Here is a 19452-nt window from a genome sequence, read left to right as displayed (position 1 = left end):
CTTTCATTAATGAACCATGTGTTTGTAATCCACATGCTTGTGTTGGATCATTCCAACAACAGCCTTGATGAAGGGCTTTTAGCCGAAAACATCAATTCTCCTGCTCCTCGAATGCTGCCTGACCTGCTGTGCTTTTCCAGCACCACACTCTCGACTCTAATCTCCATCCTCAATTTTGCCTCATTACAACAACAGCCCAGCCTTGACTGAAATCTGGGTCAGGGTAGTGACACTTTTCCCAACTAACAGAAGTCTCCATGCACCAACTCTCTTCTGAAGCACCTTCTGTGTTCTGGTCAGCATTTGAGCTAAATGCAAATATCTCTGTTACACAACTGTACAGGTTACAGGGAGCACCAGAAATCCCCAAAGCAGAAAATTAGAATCCAAACTCTGTTAGGATCAAAAACAATTTTAACATGTTAACTAGCAGACTTTGCAAAAAAGAAAACTATTTTCTCCACTACTTTAAACCACTTCTGATATTCCCTGGTCTCCTCTAGTGCCTTCTTCACTAGAATTTCCCTGCTCTTATCAATGCATCAGTTTCTTTTATTTTTATAGCTTTGTAATTACTTATCAGGCTCCAAATGCCCTGCTTGAGTTATTTACATTCACTTAGTGCAAGTCTTGTATCCGTGCAACCTCCTTCAGCTGCAATGAACAGACTAGACTACACTCAACATCTCATCTCATTACTTGTCCTGTTAAAATCAGGAACATTCAAGTTAATGGCTGTTAAATACTTCATTCCAACTAAAGAGTAGGTGAGCACTGACCTGTTCATGGTGGTGCTTAGAAACAGCTAAGGGCTCTCACAATAAACCATAAAAGACATTGGGTAAATGTGTTGATGGTTAATTAGACAAATGGTGCATTACAGAGAGAGCTGCACCAACTCATATCGGCTCAGGAGGGAAGTCAGGCATAACTCCAAATGACCCAGACAACACCATAAACTGTCCTCAAGACAGACTCAGCAGAAGTGGCAGTACAATCAGGAGGAAGTTGCTCTTGGAGTTCTTAACATTGACTCCAAACCCTGGGAAATCTTACTAAATCAGATCAAACATAGGGAAGGAAACCTGTGATTGCTACAGCTGATGAATGACTACTCATCCATGATGAGCAGCCACTTGGAAGAAGCACGGAAGGTGGCAAAGCTGCAGAATCTTCAGTGTCTATCACAAGAATGGCTCAGCAGCAACACTGTTAAATCAGGCTGGTCATGTCCTAAAGGACATAGTTGCTAGACCTAGTCTGCAGCAGGTGGTGAGGGAACAAGAGGGAAAAACATACTTGGCCACATCCGTACCAATCTGTTAGTTACAGATACACCTGTCCGTGTATGTATCAGTAATAATAACCACTGTACAGTCCTTCTGGAGACAAAGCCCCATCTTGACATTGATAATACTGCCCAGCACGCTGTGAGATAATATCACCATGTTAAATGGGACAGACTTCGAATAGATGTGCGACGATGCTCTTCTTTAACAAGGTTATGTAGTCCTTGTTTTTTTTTCTCCAGAGGCATTGTAAGGACAGAGGTTCTGATATGTCTGGGTTTATCTACTTGAAGAAGCTATTGAGTTTAAAAAAAACTTGTACAATGAAAGGAGAGTGGTTCATTCTCCCAGCTCAGCTTTACTCTGTTTTGGAAAAAGTGAGGACTACAGATGCTGGAGATCAGAGCTGAAAATGTGTTGCTGGAAAAGCGCAGCAGGTCAGGCAGCATCCAAAGGGCATAAGCCCTTCTTCAGGAACTCTGTTTTGGTTTGGTTTGGGTGTTAGCAGTGTGGCTGTTCAGAGCTGCTGGTCAGTTTAAGCTAGGAACCCAAAGGAAAATACAGTGGAAGGAGGTTCCATGTTACAGCACTCTGCTATGGGCAGCACGGTGGCACAGTGGTTAGCACTGCTGCCTCACAGCACCAGAGACCTGGGTTCAATTCCCACCTCAGGCGACTCTCTGTGTGGAGTTTGCACGTTCTCCCTGTGTCTGCGTGGGTTTCCTCCGGGTGCTCCAGTTTCCTCCCACAGTCCAAAAATGTGCAGGTTAGGTGAATTGGCCAAGTTAAATTGCCTGTAATGTTATTGAAGGGGTAAATGTAAGGGAATGGATCTGGGTGGGCTGTGCTTTGGCGGGTCGGTGTGGACTTGTTGGGCCAAAGGGCCTTTTTCCACACTGTAAGTAATCTAATCTCTCTCTCCTGTAAGAACCTGTGTTTGATTTTATCCTTTTTTGCCAAAGCATGTTTATGGGGATTGTTGCAGGAATTTGGAACAGCATCAATAAGTTGGGATAATCTGTTGGGTTTCAGATAGGTTGTTATTTCATATTCTGTTCTCTTTTGTTTGTGTTTCATTTGGTAATCTTGCTAATAAATTCTGTTTTGTGGGCAACGTGGTGGCACAGTGGTTAGCACTGCTGCCTCACAGCGCCAGAGACCTGGGTTCAATTCCTGCCTCAGGCGACTGACTATGTGGAGTTTGCACATTCTCCCAGTGTCTGTTTCCTCCCACAGTCCAAAGATGTGCAGGTCAGGTAAACTGGCCATGCTAAATTATCCGTAGTGTTAGGTAAGGGGTAAATGTAGGGTTATGAGTGGGTTGTGCTTTGGCAGGTCGGTGTGGACTTGTTGGGCCGAAGGGCCTGTTTTCATACTGTTAGTAATCTAAAACTAAGTGGTTGGGCCAGCTGCATCACTCCTGGAATATCCACTCGACACCTGCTAGAAAAGTTAGGGTTTGGCCTACTTTTTTGAAATATTTTGAGAGGGTCTGGCCTGGTCCATAACAAATGTAGCAATCGAAGAGTGGGCAATGTGAAACACTGTGGAACATCAACAGCAGCAGAACTGTACTCCAGCATAATGTGCAACTTCATGGCCCAGCATGTCCTCCACTCCACCACTACCACCAAGACAGGGGATCAACCCTGGTTCAATGAAGATTTCAGGAAGGAATGCCAGGAGCTGAATGAGCCATACCTGAAAAATGAGATGTCAACCCGGTGAAGCTACATAGCAAGTCTTTTACATGAAACAGTGAGCAATAGTCAAGGCTAAGTGATTCAACAACCAAATTGATCAGGTATAAGCTCTGCAGTCTTACCACATCAAGTCGTGACAAGACCGAAGCATTTGCAACAATCTTCAATCGGAATTGTTAAGTGGATGACTCACTGAGCTCCTCTAAAGGTTTTCAGCCAAGTCAATTCACTCCATGTGATATCAAGAAATAGTTGGAGGTACTGGATATTGCAGAGACCGCGGGCCCCCTCAACATTCCAGCAATAGTGCCAAGACTTGTACTTCAGTGCATACCACATCCCTAGCCAAGTTAATCCAGTATAGCTACAACATGGGCATCTACCTGACAATGTAGAAAATTGCCCTCGTATGTACTATACATGCAAAAATAAAGGACGAATCAAATCCAGGCAATTACCATCTCATTAATCTACACACAACCATCAATAAAGTGATGGAAGATTTAATCAACAATGCTATCGAACAATAACTGCACAGCAACAATCTTCTCACTGATGCACAGTTCAGGTTCCGCCAGGGCTACTCACCTCCTGACCCCGTTACAGCCTTGATCCAAATATGGACAAAAAAAAAACTAAAATCCAGAAGTGAGGCGAGGGTGACTCCCTTGACATCAAGACAAAAGATTCACTCATTGTGGCATCAGCAGGCCCTCAAAATTGGAATCAACGGGAATTGGGATAAATCTCTATGCTGTTTGGAGACATAACTGCTATGAGAGAAAAAAAAAATTATGTTTGTTGGAGGTCAGTCCCCTCTGCTGCAGGACATTACTGCTGGTGTTCCTCATGGTAATGTCCTCGGTCCAAGCATCTTCACCCGCCTCCTCAGTGACCTTTCCTCCATCATGAGATGAGATGTTCACAGATGATAGCATAATGTTCAGCACTGTTTCGGACATCACAGATACTCAGGCAGTCCATGTTCAAATGCAGTAGGACCTGGATAACATCCACACTTGTGATGATAAGTGGCAAGTAATATTCACACCACACAAATACCAGGCAATAACCGCCTCCAATTAGAGACAGTCTAACCACTGTTCCTTGACATTCATTGGCATTATTATCATTGAATCCTTATTACCAACATGCTCAGGGTTACCATTAACCCTAAACTGAACTGGATTGGCTATGTAAATACTGTGGCTGAGAGAGCAGATTAGAGGTTAGGAATCTTGCAGTGAGTAACACCTACTGTCTGCCTAAAGCTTGTCCTTTTTGTCTACAAAGCACAAGTCAGGAGAGTGATGGATACTTCCTACTTGTCTGGATGAGTGCAGTTCCTCAAGCATCCAGGAAAACTAACCCACTTGACTAGCACCACATCCTCCACCTTAAAATATTCATTTTCTTCACCACCAATGCACAGTGGCAGCACTGTGTACCAGATACAAAATGCAGAACAGCAACTCACCAAAAGGCCCTTCCAACTCACATGTCAACAACTTAGAAGGGCAGTAGATACGTGGGAAACACCATCACCTACAAGTTCCCCTCAAAGCCAGACACTGTCCTGAGTTGGAATTATATCACTACTCTATAACAGGTGTAGATCAAAATCTGGAACTCTCTTCCAAGCAGCATTATAGCAGGTCAAGACAACAAATCACCACCACCTTCTCAAGGGAACCTAGGGATGGGCAATAATGTTGGTTAAGCCAGTGATGCTCACATTCATTGATCAAATATAAACAGAGCTCCATGTTCCTTTCATCAACTCCCACTCACAAGTCCCGAGGCGTTCTCGATTTCTGAATATTTCAGTTTTGCTGCTCGCCCCCACTGCTCCATCTGTGGAGAGCTACAGTAGTCTTGAAGTTTTGGTCATGTGACAATCAATGTTGGCCATCTGTACAACTGTGAAACTGACAGCACTGTCTGATGACCACGTGTAACTGAATGTGAGAAGCCAGAAGTTACTATCCGTAACTCCTTATTCCTCCTTTAGGTCTCTGTAAAAGGACATCTTAAATTATTTGAATCTACACTTTTATGCTATTAGCTTTACTAAAAAATCTTCCAAAGTTGTTGAACAATGTACAACTAGGTGATACACCCATAATTAACAAAGGAAAATCTCTCTGGCCAAGGAACAGTACAATATTTGCAATTTTTTTGGAACGTCAAACTCAGGAAAAGCTTGCCTGACACAGTTTTATTTAATTCTGCAGACTTTTAGATTTAACTAGACAGGTTACTTAAGATAAACAATATGTTTCTTCTGACTCACCTTAAGTGGGTTTATTCGCATGTCCATTCTACCCTCCTCAATGTCTGCTATCTCTTGTCGAATGTTTATCATAGCATCACAGAACCTATCTAGTTCAGCTTTATCTTCAGATTCAGTTGGTTCAATCATCAATGTACCCGAAACAGGCCAAGACATAGTTGGGGCATGGAATCCTGTAAGACGTAAAGTTACTATAATGTCATGGTTAAAAAGAAAGCCCATAAAGCAGTTTACAATTTCTACTGCATGAAGAAGCAGTACGCTGCAATAAAACACTGAATTCTGAGCTTTACAATTCACAAATAAATGTGTTCAGATCTCAGCTTAGTTTTGATATCATCCTATTATAAATTTTTGGTCAACCAAGGAAGGTATAAATGGGAATAAGCCACTCAAGTCCTCCAGCCTCTTTCACCATTCATAAAGATTGGGGCAGATCAGTGACTCCACTCGTTCATGCAAGGCAACAGGCTTGAAAACACTCCCTCGGACTTTACATGGAGTTAAACAGTAAAACCTGCCGAATGCACACTGCTGATTAGTGCATGCCAGCAGTAACAGTTGTGAACTGGATGTCACAAGATTCTGGTGTGCCACAGAGATTATCTGCAAATTGAGAATTCACATCACCAACTTGAGTTACTACTCAAAATTCCTGCTCGTGCTGACTCTGCAAAATTTCCCCTCATTTTTATTTCAGATTTCCAACATCAGCAGGACCTTTCTTTCCCCTTTACTGAACACATGGTTGTGAAAACCTCGATTAATAAAGATCCACCATTTTCGGACAGGATGCAACAACCAGAAACTGGTCTGTTTGATCCATCAAGTCTTAGTTGCCATTTTACTCCAAACAAGCGATCTTGGTTTTCTCATGCGCTTTCCCTGCACTTGAATATTTTATTGCCTTTTATTCCCCTTCCATAAAAAAAAGCTGTTCCAGTCATTACAATAAGCCCCTTTATTGACTGAATAACCTAATGTTTAAACATGGCTTGAACAGAATCTCCATGTTAGAGATAGATGCAAAATATTGATTTGATAATTCAGCGATTCCATCAGCCTCCACATGTAAATGTTTGGTCCTCAAATCAATCCTTCTATACTTTTTCCCAACCTTTTACTGGACTGTTGAGATCAGACAGTGTTCTATCCTTTGTGTGTAAATAAGTATATTTTGAATTAAGTACATCTTTTGCCCATATAAATCTTTGAGAACCCCTTTTAAGTTAGCAGCCATTGCTTTTTCATGGTCTCTCTCGGATTCTCTTACTTGCTTACTCACCATCCCCTTGAACATTCTACATTTAGACACAGTCTCTTAAATATATTTCCAGCTCACATCTGTCATAAGCACACTTCATTTTTTTAAACCATAATTTCTACCTCTTTTAGACAGCTCTGAATTTGTTCGCCCTACCTTTTCCTTTCAAAGGAATATCTTTAAAAAAGTCAAAACAACAGCACTTTTAAAAGGGAGTGGAACAGACAAAGGCAGCACATGGTCAGTGCAGGAGACAGAGAGAGAAAGAAACCCACACTGCTAATTTACACAACAGTGAAGCTGCACAGTTACTGCCTTTGCTGTTTGAATTCATATAACGCTGGATATCGGAGTGTGTCTGGGAAAATTAACAAACTGAAATTCACAACTAATCTTGTAGGAACCTGTTTGGGAGAGTCAAGCACAGAGACTGATAAGTGAATATTTTTAAGTGTGGCCTTACAGTAAGTCTTCAGTAGTGACTAGAGTGGGTTCTTTCTTGATTATATGTTTTATTGAGATATGTCTCCTGATTAAACTTAAAAATATAAGCCATAAATATTAAGTTAGTCTGGAGCAGTATTTTGTAGAGGAATAAGACAGTGCTATTTTCTGGGTCTGTAGATTGGAAGAAGCAAAAATGGCCTTGAGGAGAGTGATATGCTCTTCTTGTCGGATGTGGGAGTTCAGGGAGAGTTTGTGTTACTGAGGATTATATCTGCAATAAATGCCATTGGTAGCGAATTCTATCAGATCGAATGGATCAATTGGAGAGACAGTTAGAGGCAATGAAGAATTTACAACAGCAAAGGGGTGTGATGGATGGCAGTTATAGGAAGGGAGAAAAGTTGCAGATACAGTCACATAGATGGGTTAACTCGAGGAAAGGTAAGTGAGGTAGACAGGTAGCGCAGGAGTCTTCTGTGGCTATTCCCATTTCAAACAAGTATGCTGTTTTGGAAAATGTAGGGGGTACGTAGCATGAACAGCCAAGTTTCTGGTATTGAGACTAGCTCTAATGCAATGACAGATACGTTGGGTTCTAAGTGATCGATGTGATAGGGGACTCTAGTCCAAGGCACAGAGAGATGTTTCTACGGCCAGCATTGAAAAATCAGAATGGTGTGTTGTCACCGTGGTGCCAGGATTAAGGATGTCTCAGAGGGTGCAGAATGTTCTCAAGGGGGAAGAGGGCCTAGCAGGAGGTCATTATACACATTGGTTCCAATGACACAGGAAGGGAAAAGGTTGAGATTCGGAAGGGAGAATATAGAGAGTTAGACAGGAATTTAAAAAGGTGGCCCTCGAGAGTAGTAATATCTGGATTATTCCCGGTGTTGCGAGCTAGTGAGGGCAAGAATAGGAGGATAGAGCAGATGAATGCATGACTGAGGAGCTGGTATATGGGAGAATGATTTACGTTTTTGGATCATTGGAATCTCTTCTGTGGTAGAAGTGACCTCTACAAGGAGTATGGATTGCACCTGAACTGGAAGGGGACTAATATACTGGCAGGGAGATTTGCTAGAGTGGCTCAGGAGGATTTAAACTAGCAAGGTGGTGGGGGGATCCAGAGAGATAGTGAGGAAAGAGAGCAATCTGAGACTGGTACAGTTGAGAAAAGCAGCAAGTCAAACAGTCAGGGCAGGCAGGGACAAGGTAGGACTAATAAATTATAATGAATTTATTTCAAGGCAAGAGGCCTAACAGGGAAGGCAGATGAACTCAGGGCATGGTTAAGGACATGGGACTGGGATATCATAGCAATTAGAAACATGGCTCAGGAATTGACAGGACTGGTAGCTTAATGTTCCAGGATACAAATGCTACAGGAAGGACAGAAAGGGAGGCAAGAGAGGAGGGGGACCGGCATTTTTGATAAGGGATATCATTACAGCTGTACTGAGGGAGGATATTCTGGAAATACATCCAGGGAAGTTATTTGGGTGGAACTGAGAAATAGGAAAGGGATGATCACCTTATTGGGATTGTATTATAGACCGCCTAATAATCAGTAGGAAATTGAGAAACAAATTTGTAAGGAGATTTCAGTTATCTGTAAGAATAATAACCACCCTATTATTCTTACAGATAACTGAAATCTCCTTAACCACCCTATGGTAGGGGATTTTAACTTTCCAAATATAGGCTGGGACTGCCATAGTGTTAAGGGTTTAAACGAAGAGGAATTTGTGAAGGGTGTTCAAGAAACTTTTCTGATTCAATATGTGGATGTACCTACTAGAGAAGGTGAAAAACTTGGCCTACTCTTCAGAAATAAGGCAGGTCTGGTGACTGAGGTGTCAGTGGCGGGGGAGCACTTTGGGGCCAGCGACCATATTCTATCAGTTTTAAAATAGTGATGGAAAAGGATAGACCAGATCTAAAAGTTGAAGTTCTAAATTGGAGGAAGGCTAATTTTGACGGTATTAGGCAAGAACTTTCAAAAGCTGATTGCGGGCAGATGTTCGCAGGTAAAGACATGGCTGGAAAATGGGAAGCCTTCACAAATGAGATAACTAGAGTTCAGAGACAGTAATTCCTGTTATAGTGTAAGGAAAAGCTGGTAGGTATAGGGAATGCTGAAAGATGAGAGAAATTGAGGGTTGGTTAAGAAAAAGAAGGAAAAATAGGTCAGATATAGACAAGATAGATTGAATGAATCCTTAGAACAGTATAAAGACAATAGGAGTATACATAAGAGGGAAATGAGGATGGCAAAAAAGGGGACATGAGATAGCTTTGGCAAATTGAGTTAAGGAAAATCCAAAGGGTTTTTACAAATACATTAAGGGTAATAGGGAGAGAATAGGGCCCCTCAAAGATCAGCAAGGCAGCCTTTTTGTGGAGCTGCAGGAGATGGAGAAGATACTAAATTAGTATTTTGCATCAGTGTTTACTTTGGAAAAGGACATGGAAGATAGAGAATGCAGGGAAATAGATGGTGACATCTTGAAAAATGTCCATATTACAGAGGAGGAAATGCTGGATGCCTTGAAACACATAAAAGCGGATAAATCCCCAGGACCTGATCATGTGTACCCTGGAACTCTGTGGGAAGCTAGAGAAGTGACTTTTGGGCGTTGTGCTGAGATATTTGTATCACTGATAGTCACAGGTGAGGTGCCACAAGACTGGAGGTTGGCAAACATGGTGCCACTATTTAAGAACGGTGGTGAGGATAAGCCAAGGAACTACAAATTAGTGAGCCTGATGTCGATGGCGGGCAAATTGTTGAAGGGAATCCTGAGGGACAGGATGTATATGTATTTGGAAAGGCAAGGACTGACTAGGGATAGTCAACATGGCTTTGTGCGTGGGAAATCATGTGTCACAAACTTCATTGAGTTTTTTGAAGAAGTAACAAAGAGGATTGATGAGGGCAGAGCAGTGGACGTGATCAGTGAGATGTTCGACAAGGTTCCCCATGGGAGACTGGTTAGTAAAGTTCGATCTCATGGAATCGAGGAAGAACTAGCCATTTGGATACAGAACTGGCTCAAAGGTAGAAGACAGAGGGTGATGGTGGAGTGTTGTTTATCAGACTGAGGCCTGTGACCAGAGGAGTGCCACAAGGATCGGTGCTGGGTTCACTACTTTTCGTCATTTATGTAAATGCTTTGGATGTGAGATTAAGAGGCATAGTTAGTAAATTTGCAAATGATGCCAAAATTGGAGGTGTAGTGGACAGCGAAAAAGGTTACCTCAGCTTGCAACGTGATCTTAATCAGTTGGGCCAGTGGGCTGAAAGTGGCAGATGGAGTTTAATTTAGATAAATGTGAGGTGCTGTATTTTGGAAAAGCAAATCTTAGCAGGACTTATACACTTAATGGTAAGGTCCTAGGGAGTGTTGCTGAACAAAGAGACCTTGGAGTGCAGCTTCATAGCTCCTTGAAAGTGGAGTCGCAGGTAGATAGGATAGTGAAGGAGGCGTTTGATATGCTTTCCTTTATTGGTCAGAGTATTGAGTACAGGAGTTGGGAGGTCATGCTGCAGCTGTACAGGATATTGGTCAGGCCACTGTTGGAATATTGCGTGCAATTCTGGTCTCCTTCCTATCAGAAAGATGTTGTGAAACTTGAAAGGATTCAGAAAAGATTTACAAGGATGTTGCCTGGGTTGGAGGATTTGAGCTATAGGAAGAGGTTGACTAGGCTATGGCTATTTTTGGAGGCTGAGGGGTGACCTTTGAGGTTTATAAAATCATGAGGGGCATGGATAGGTTAAATAGACAAAGTCTTTTCCCTGGGTTGGGGGAGTCCAGAATTAGAGGGCATAGGTTTAGGGTGAGAGGGGAAAGATATAAAAGACACCTAAGGGGCAACTATTTTACACAGAGGGTAGTGCATGTATGGAATGAGCTGCCAGAGAAAGTGGTGGAGGCTGGTACAATTGCAACATTTAAAAAGGCATCTGGATGGGTTTATGAACAGGAAGAGTTTGGAGGGATATGGGCTGGGTGCTGGCAGGTGGGACTAGATTGAGTTGGGATATCTGGTTGGCATGGGTGGGTTGGACCGAAGGGTCTGTTTCCATGCTGTACATCTCTACGATTTTATGATAGTGATCAGCTTTTCTTCTTCTAGCCCATTATTCAACTTCAGTTTTTCCTGCAAGCTTTGACTCCAATTTATTTGATCCAAATCTATTCACAGATCTTTGATGCTGGTTCTCCCCCAGTTGACTATTCTTACCTTGGATTATTCATGATCATTTAGGACAATTATCTAAATCCTTAAAAGTCAATGATAATTGTCCCCCCAAATGTTCCCTCACTGAAACCTTATCTACTTGTTCCACCTCATTGCTAAGAAACTGGTTGCGTTGTGTCTCCTTTCTTGTGGACTGAAAAGATACTGCTGACAGAAATTCTCAAGCACAATGTAGAAATATTTAGCTCTCTCTGCTCTTAATTGTAGTTCCATCCCAGTAATATGCAGATAATCCCTTACATTATAATTTTTCTATAATGCTTGCACCAGTCTGTAATTTCCTTGGAAATTTGCCCTCTGCATCCTTCACTTCTTGATGACCTACAGGATACATTGAACAATAAAATTACACCTTATTTTGTTCTGAAACTGTACCACATCAATTCTGTCCTCGAATCCATTGGGAAATCAACTTTCTCCAGTATTGTAATGCTTTCCTTAATCAATTCTGTCACCTTATTCCTTTTCTGCCTTTTCTAGCTTTTCTGAATTCTAGTAACCAGAAGTATTTAACAGGGAGTCCCTGGTATTGGAAGAACTTCAGCAAGTTGCAACATATCAAACAGTGTCCCAGTATAGCGAATGCAATTGTTCCCTCCCAATATCAGGAACCCCAGCAGAAAGAGAGGGAGCCTCCCCAATATCAGGATCTCCTATTGGAAGAAAGTACCAAGTTCTGGTGTCCTGAATGACATTGTTTCCTCCATCAAAAACAGATCATGTGTCACATTTGCTGCCTCTGTATCATCCTGGTGCCTTGTTTCCATCTGCCACAGCAGAAGATGTACTTCATTCAAAATGTACTTATTTTCAAACAAAGGGTAGAAGACAGTCTGATCTCAACACTCCATGTTTCTTACACATTACGAGCATCTTCTTACTTAAGTGATTGGAAGGAAGCATTAAACAGGGGTTTAACTGAGGATCCGAGAACAGGAGAGACACCAGCAGTGCCCATGATTACTCTTTCTGGACCTGCCTATGATAGGGTCAGTTCTGCTATAATACACGTTTCTGCAACGCAAAATGGTTATCACATGATTGAAGAATTTAGACTGTTATTTGTAGAATGTGAACATTCCTTCCCTGTATCGGTTATAACACGATTCCAGCCCCATTAGTTTAAGCGGTGCTGCTATTGCGTGATTTTCTTATGACGCAGGGTCATGCAGGAATGGAACTATTGCGTTATATCAGAATCGACTGTATAAGGAGCAGGAACAGACAATGATTAGTTTACAAAACAACTGGGCAGAAAGATTCTCACCATAATCTTGAAGCCTCTTGGCAACATCTACTGCTTCGATGTTAGCTGTTTTCTTGAATGGCCGCACATCCAAGATGAACTCGTGAGCCACGTAACCTATTAAAACATTTTCAGATGTTTAGTATAACACACAGGACTTTGAAAAACAGTTCTCCTCCAGCGTGACACTAAAGCAGCCAACACAATATCAAAAACAAAATCAACATGACCCAAAGAATTATCCAGTAACAAGTGTCATGAGATACAAACGCCATGGGTCTCAATCTTTATCTAGATGATAGAAATTCTATCCAAATATTTTAATTGGTTACTTCCGAAGCACCAGAATTCTTCCTGTTTGAAATATACAAGGCAAAGTACCAACCAATGATAACACTTACAAATATGAAGCATGAGTTCCACACTTAAAGCTTTTCAATACAGTGTCTTCATATGTTTGCCCTTGTTCAATTATCCTTCAGATACAGTAACAGTGGAAATAGAGGATTACGTGCTTACACAATGATCTAACACCAGTGCTGGCCATCAGTATATGGCATCTGAGCAGACATGTTACCAGACTGTTACATGCGGCTCTGAGATAGATTGAATTTAAAGTAGCATCTTTGATGGTGGTTGGAGAGTAGTCACAGTTGAAGTAGAATGGTTTTTTTTGCCTCAGAGCAGTCAATTGTTTGGTCCAGGTGTGAAGAATTGTAAATGCTTTGGTGTCTCAAAACATTATCTGCAACTGAGCAACTGAATCCTAGCAACGGGCCAACGGATACGAAAATCAAGCTTCTTCAAAGTGCATGGGTGCTGATATAACAAACCGCAAACCAAATGTTTTGTGGTTTATCCTGGTGTGACCAACCAGGCTGCCCCTAGCTAACAGATCTTGCTGCTAACAATCACCAGGCTCCTCAATTTTGACACCACACAAATCGTTCCAGGCTGAACAGGCACCATGAGCCATGTTTTGTTATTGCGGCTTGGAGCTGTGACAGAAGAGATGCACGGAAGGAGAGGGAACTTCTTCATCTTTCACTGGCCAGAAAGACACAGGAGAGGCTGGGGTGAGATCAGGCCAGCAGAATCCCCATTGGTGTGGGGTGCACCAGACTGTAGCCGACAAAGGCTACGCATGATGATGGGGAGACACTGCTCATTAACACGCAGTCCTGCCCAGACCCTGCCAATCAGCACCAGGGATATTGGCAGCAGAGACAACAACATATTCAACCTGCACCAGTCAGCTACACCCTTTGATACAGTGCAAAGAATCAGAAGCTGGCCACTGGGTGCCATGGGATACCCATTCTACATGCACCTTGAGACTCCCTTCACCATCTCATCATGTGAAGATACAGAAGCAAGAGGAATCAGAAAGGAGCAAACCAAGGATGGCAGCCTGAAAGAATGCTTCTACTGTCTTGACTGGTCGCAGGATGCCCACCAGCAATCACTAGCTCAGATGTCCAAGTCTGCTGCATCTACTATAACATCGCTGGCACAATGGCACTCATGTTGTCACCAGGGCTTCAAACACTGGCTCTAGAGAGCAGGCAGCAGGCATCCTTTGATCTGCACAAACTGTCCCTGAGCTAATACTCAAGCTCCATTCTCATCCAATGAAGTTGGCCTCCCAAATAATTACTGTGTTTAATTCTAGCTGACTCCATGCCCTTTTCCATACTTAGCCCACGTACACCTTATGATGCTATGTTCACGGTTATCTGTAGGGCAGCAAGCTGGCTCAGTGGTTAGCATGGCTGCCTCATAGCGCCATGGACCTGGGTTCGATTCCAGCCTCAGGCACCTGTCTCTGTGGAGCTTGCACATTCTCCCAGTGTCTGCATGAATTTCCTCCAGATGCTCCAGTTTCCTCCCACAGTCCAAAGATGTGCAGGCCAGGTGAATTGGCTATGTTAAGTTGCCCATAGTGCCCAGGGATGTGTAAGTTGGGTGCATTAGTCAGGGTAAAATGTAGGGGAATGTGTCTGGATGGGTTACTCTTTGGAGGGTCAGTGTGGACTTGTTGGGCCAAAGGGCATGTTTCCGCACTGTAGGGAATCTATGATTCAGATTTTCCCTCAGTCACACTGGATTCACTTGATCTATGTTATTCTCCAAAATCAGATTCAGCAATAAGTCTTTTCCTGTTGGACTTGAAACATTCGCATGTGAAAAATTTATGTGAACACTCTTTAGGAACTCTACCTCCTCTCTGCCATTTACATTTTCACCGTCTGTCTGTATTAGGATTATAACTGTTCTATAACTCTTGCACCACTCTGTAAATTCGTCTAAAGCTTTCCCATTCGCTGGGAATGTTAAAAGTACACTCAATGTAATGATTACCTTTAATACTTTCAACAGAATTGTTTCTATCTTTGACCCTCTAGGGCACCAACACTATAATATTATCTATAATCAATACTGCCATCCCTCCTCCTTTCATTCCTTCCCTAATTGTCCTAAACACCAGGCCTATTTCAGAGCCAGCCCTATCATTTTTGAGCTAGACCTTCACTAATCACGTTGTACTTTCACATGACTAACTGCATATGCAGCTCACCAATTTTATTCACCACAGTTGATGACCTCCCAGCTCGGTGCAGTGGCGTGCTCCCATAGGGGCCTCCTGGTGTGGCGATGGCAACCTCCCAGCCTGGCATGGTGACCTTCTTGCCTCCTGGCATGATGCGTGCGGTGTGGAGCCAGGGCCTGGTGCAGACTAGAAGCTAGGTGCCGGTGTGGTCTGCTATACTGAAATTCTGGACATCTTATTTCTGTATTGTCTAAAATCTTGTCACTAAAGAAGTTGTGCCGAGGTATGTTTGTATCTAAATTGTGCTGTAATTGGTGATGTATAAACTTTTCAACTATACTCATTAAGTATGTGTGACAATAAAGGCTACTCCTCTATTCTTCTTCTTCTCATGGATGCATGCACAGTCAATCCAATTTACACCTCAGTGCAAATTTGCACGACATCATATTCGAAGCTCATGTTATACCCACACATTTCTTACTCTAATGTAATTACTTACCATCAATAATTCAAGGGTGTGGATAGAATGAAGATGTTGGGACTGTTCTTCTTGGAGACTAGGTGGTTGAGAGGAGAACTGATTGAGGTTTTCAAAACTATAAGCCGGTTGAATAAAGTAGATAGTGGGAAGCTATTCCAACTCATAAAAGAAAGAGAGAGGGCACAGATTTAAAATGATTGGGCAAACATAAACAATTGGGGATGTAACAGAAACCTTTTTCACACAGCGACTAGTGTGAATGCATTGCCTGAAAACGTGGGTGGCAGCAGTTTCTGTTGACGCATTCAATAGGGCATTGGATGATTATTTGGATAGAAATGGTGTGCAGGGATTTAGGGAAAAGGCTGAAGATTAACACGAGGTAAAAGAAACAGTGGACACATGATGCACTGTAAAATTCTGCAAATCTGTGAATATAAACTACCAACTCAAAGCAGCATTTAACAATTTTATCAAACAGGACTTCCAATCAGTGCATATTAGTCTAAATGATTCCCCTTCAATTTATTTCCATCACACCAGTCTTAAAATGCTCCCTGCCTTCCCTGCAGCTGCTGTGCAATGATTAGATTACAGTGTGGAAACAGGCCCTTCGGCCCAACAAGTCCACACCGACCTGCCGAAGCGCAACCCACCCATACCCCTACATTTACCCCTGATCTAATACTATGGTCAATTTAGCATGGCCAATTCACCTAACCTGCACATCTTTGGACTATGGGAGGAAACCGGAGCACCCAGAGGGGGGTCATGCAGACACGGGGAGAACGTGCAAACTCCACACAGTCAGTTGCCTGAGGCAGGAATTGAACCCGGGTCTCTGGCACTGTGAGGCAGCAGTGCTAACCACTGTGCCACCGTGCCGCCCATGGTTGTTGCTGGTTTTCACTAGGAAATGCTGTGAATGGTCTCACTGGGCAGCTCTGGGCTTTTTGCGTCTGGCTTCTGAAAGGACCTTCTTGGCATGTGCAGCAGTATACGAACAGTGATAGAACGCTAGCACAAACACAGCCCCCCTGCTATGTGGTAGTGGGTCAATTCATCGCCACGCCTCAGAAATCCACATAACAAGTTGTGGGGGGAGGTAGGACAGGTTTCCAGCACACTGAAACGTAGCGCATATCCCGCTGAGCGCTGCCATCCTCAGCCTTTGCAGCAACCATCTGAACCTGCATGGCACAGGGTCGGGCATGGGTTGTTCTGAAGGCCTCATGGTTCTACAGTGCCTGCATAGTGGTGGATACTGAGACATTGATCATCAGATGCTGTTTTACGCTTGGGTCTGCAAGGGCTGCTGGTGGAGTTGGCCAACACTCCCGCATTGGACAGGCTGGGCTCCACTTTCCATGTAAGGAAGCCCTCTGCCAAGTTGATGACAATCCCCTCCATCCCTTGGCGGTGGGCACAGGCTCTGCAGCAGGGCATCTCTGTCAGCCTTTTCATTATTCATTGAAGTCCTCGTCAGCAGAAAGTGTGCATTTGATCCCGACCTTTGATGATCTTGGCGAATGCACTGTTATTTCTAACTCGTGCTGGATGGCTCACCCAAAGCTGATCCAGACACAAGGTCACTGGGAGGTGGTGATGGGTGCTGCCTCCTCACAGAACATTGGCTGTTCTGTTGACAATGAGGCTGCAGGGACCAGGCAGGCAGTGAGTTCCTGAAACAAGAATGTAGATGGAACGTTGGGTGCAAAGCAGGAGGACTACATGTGAGATGAGAGCTCAGAAGGGACAGTAGGCAGAAACATATCATCGCCCTGATGCAACAGCCTCATTCACGACCAGTCCCTTAGTGCAAAACACAGTCTTCCCCAGGTGGCTCAAGAGATACATGTGAGCCAGTTCTCTGCTACTTGCAGAGGTTGTGGGCCACTATGTCCAGTAACACTGAGAGAAGAATGTCAGTCAGAATGCTGCAAGTGTTGGATAATACATCTATTCAGCAATAGCAGATGTAGTATGTAGAAGCCACAGAGAGATGGTGTGAGGCTGATGGCATTGGTATGTGCGAGGATAAGGTGGACTATCTGAATGAAAATTTGGAGTTCCGATGAGTGAGTGATGGAGTTGAGACACATTAATAGTTAGGACAGGTGCACGGCAGATACCATTGGAATGTGCATTCATTAATTATTCTAGGTGTGAGGTTACTGAACTTTTTCTGGTGCTGCAGCCAAACTAGCAAAGCCAGACGCTGGGAGTTGATCTTCTTACGTAACTCCTTCAATTTTTTGCTCAAGGTGTGTCTTGAAGGTCTCCTATAGAAACATGACATCCCTCGTTCTTCCTCCTTTGTCACTCAAGCCTCCAGTACCACATCAGAAAACCTCGGATCCCTTTCCCCATTGTTCCATTTGCTATGCTTTGCCCTCTAGCCAAACCATCCTCAGAAGGTGTGCAGTAGCTTGAGGTGAAAGAGCGTAGATTATTTTTGTTTAAGAGGTTCAAGTGTGCTGGTCAATGTACACTGCTGGGATCCCAACTGATTATAGGGCCCAATCAGTAGCAAACTCTGTACTGGACTGCGTACTTGAATCATTTGGATCAGTTAGGAAGCATGACTCATAGGAGTGGTGCAGGGTAATATTACATCTTGTTTCCCAAGCTCAATAAGAGTCTAATGTATTTTATCTCAATGCTTTCACGACAGAAAACTTGACAGAACATTTGAGGCTGCATGTTAATATAGACTAAACAGGAACATCCAGTTCTTTAAAAAAATTGTTAAAAATGAGTGTCAATGATGGACCTGATTTTCCAGGTATTCTTGATACCAGATGCTCTCCTACAGGTTTCTCTCCATATGAAGACAGGTGCCCGCTGTTCCCAAATGAACCAGAATGGAATTTGTTGCATGACCTTCACTGAGTAAAGATCGTAAACAAAATACAATTATTGGGATACCGCAAACAGATGGATTTAATTTAATATCATAACCAAAAATCCACACAATTGCTTTGGTTTTTTTTTGTTTTTAAGAAAATTACAATAGATAGAAGCATCCATCAGTGATGGTTCAAATTAACTGTATTTTCTTTTAAGACTTTAACTGTAATGCGTTGCCAGATTTGGTCTTCTATTTGATCTTGTTCATAATTGAAACTCAGATTTGAACTTCAGAGAAACAGGACTTTCTCTCCAAATCTGTCAAGTGGAGTGACTTCATTATTACAACGTGAACACAGACTCCAAAACAGGGGAGATGCAATTGATCTTCTTGACAAAACACCTCTGGGAAGGATTCTCAAATCATCTACTAACATCAAAAACTTGCATTTACACAGCCCTTCAACACAGTAAGACATCTCAAGATGCTTTGCAAGAATATTCTTCATCTTGAGTTCTCTGCCCAGGGGCAGGTCCTCTGCAATTATTTGCTGACCAATACTTTTTGTTTACTGTGGGTAGGGTGATGAAAGCAGGCAGTGAGTCTACCTCAGCAGGAACAAGGTTCTAACAGTGTTGTGGTGTTAATCTGATCCAGACGCCAACCATCTAGCCAACTGAACATACCTGCTCTGTCCCTGCAAAAGAGGACTATTGAGCACAACGTGACACACAGCAACAGGAAGAGGTACTAGGAAAGACAGTAGCAGATTATTGAAAACACAACCTCAAATGAAGGAGTCAGTAAGATCAGGAATGTGCAAGTGACCACAACTGGAGGAGCAGTGTGGTCTCCAAGATTTGTTTGGCTGAAGGAGAGAGTATAGAGATAGGCAGGAGGAAAGGCTATACTGGGATTTTTAAAACAAGGCTAAGATTTATAAAATTGACAATGCCAGACCAGGAGCCAAAGTAGGTCAGTGAGTGTAATAGTGATGAGTGAATGGCACTTGATGGGAATTTAGATGTGGGAGCCGACATTTGGATGAATATCAGTTC

General features: G+C 42.9%; 1 protein-coding gene across 3 annotated transcripts in view; it reads right to left on the bottom strand.

Annotated features, from left to right (window-relative positions):
* The window catches only part of gldc (glycine dehydrogenase (decarboxylating)), a 173334-nt gene that overhangs the window by 15549 nt on the left and 138333 nt on the right, over positions 1 to 19452 (bottom strand). For all 3 annotated transcript variants that reach the window (XR_011962969.1, XM_072587326.1, XM_072587331.1), the window contains 2 exons: positions 12530 to 12625; positions 5286 to 5458 (listed from right to left, as the gene is read on the bottom strand). Coding sequence is in view for 2 of the 3 variants with exons in the window: in XM_072587326.1 (XP_072443427.1) it covers positions 5286 to 5458; positions 12530 to 12625 (269 nt within the window). In the remaining variant the exon portion in view is untranslated. The remainder of the gene's footprint in view (positions 1 to 5285; positions 5459 to 12529; positions 12626 to 19452) is intronic.

This window comes from Chiloscyllium punctatum, chromosome 2 (assembly GCF_047496795.1).
Source record: "Chiloscyllium punctatum isolate Juve2018m chromosome 2, sChiPun1.3, whole genome shotgun sequence".
NCBI classification, from domain to species: Eukaryota; Metazoa; Chordata; class Chondrichthyes; order Orectolobiformes; family Hemiscylliidae; genus Chiloscyllium; species Chiloscyllium punctatum.
The sequence above is the reverse complement of the archived record's forward strand: the minus strand, read 5'-3'. Positions and strand labels throughout refer to the sequence as shown.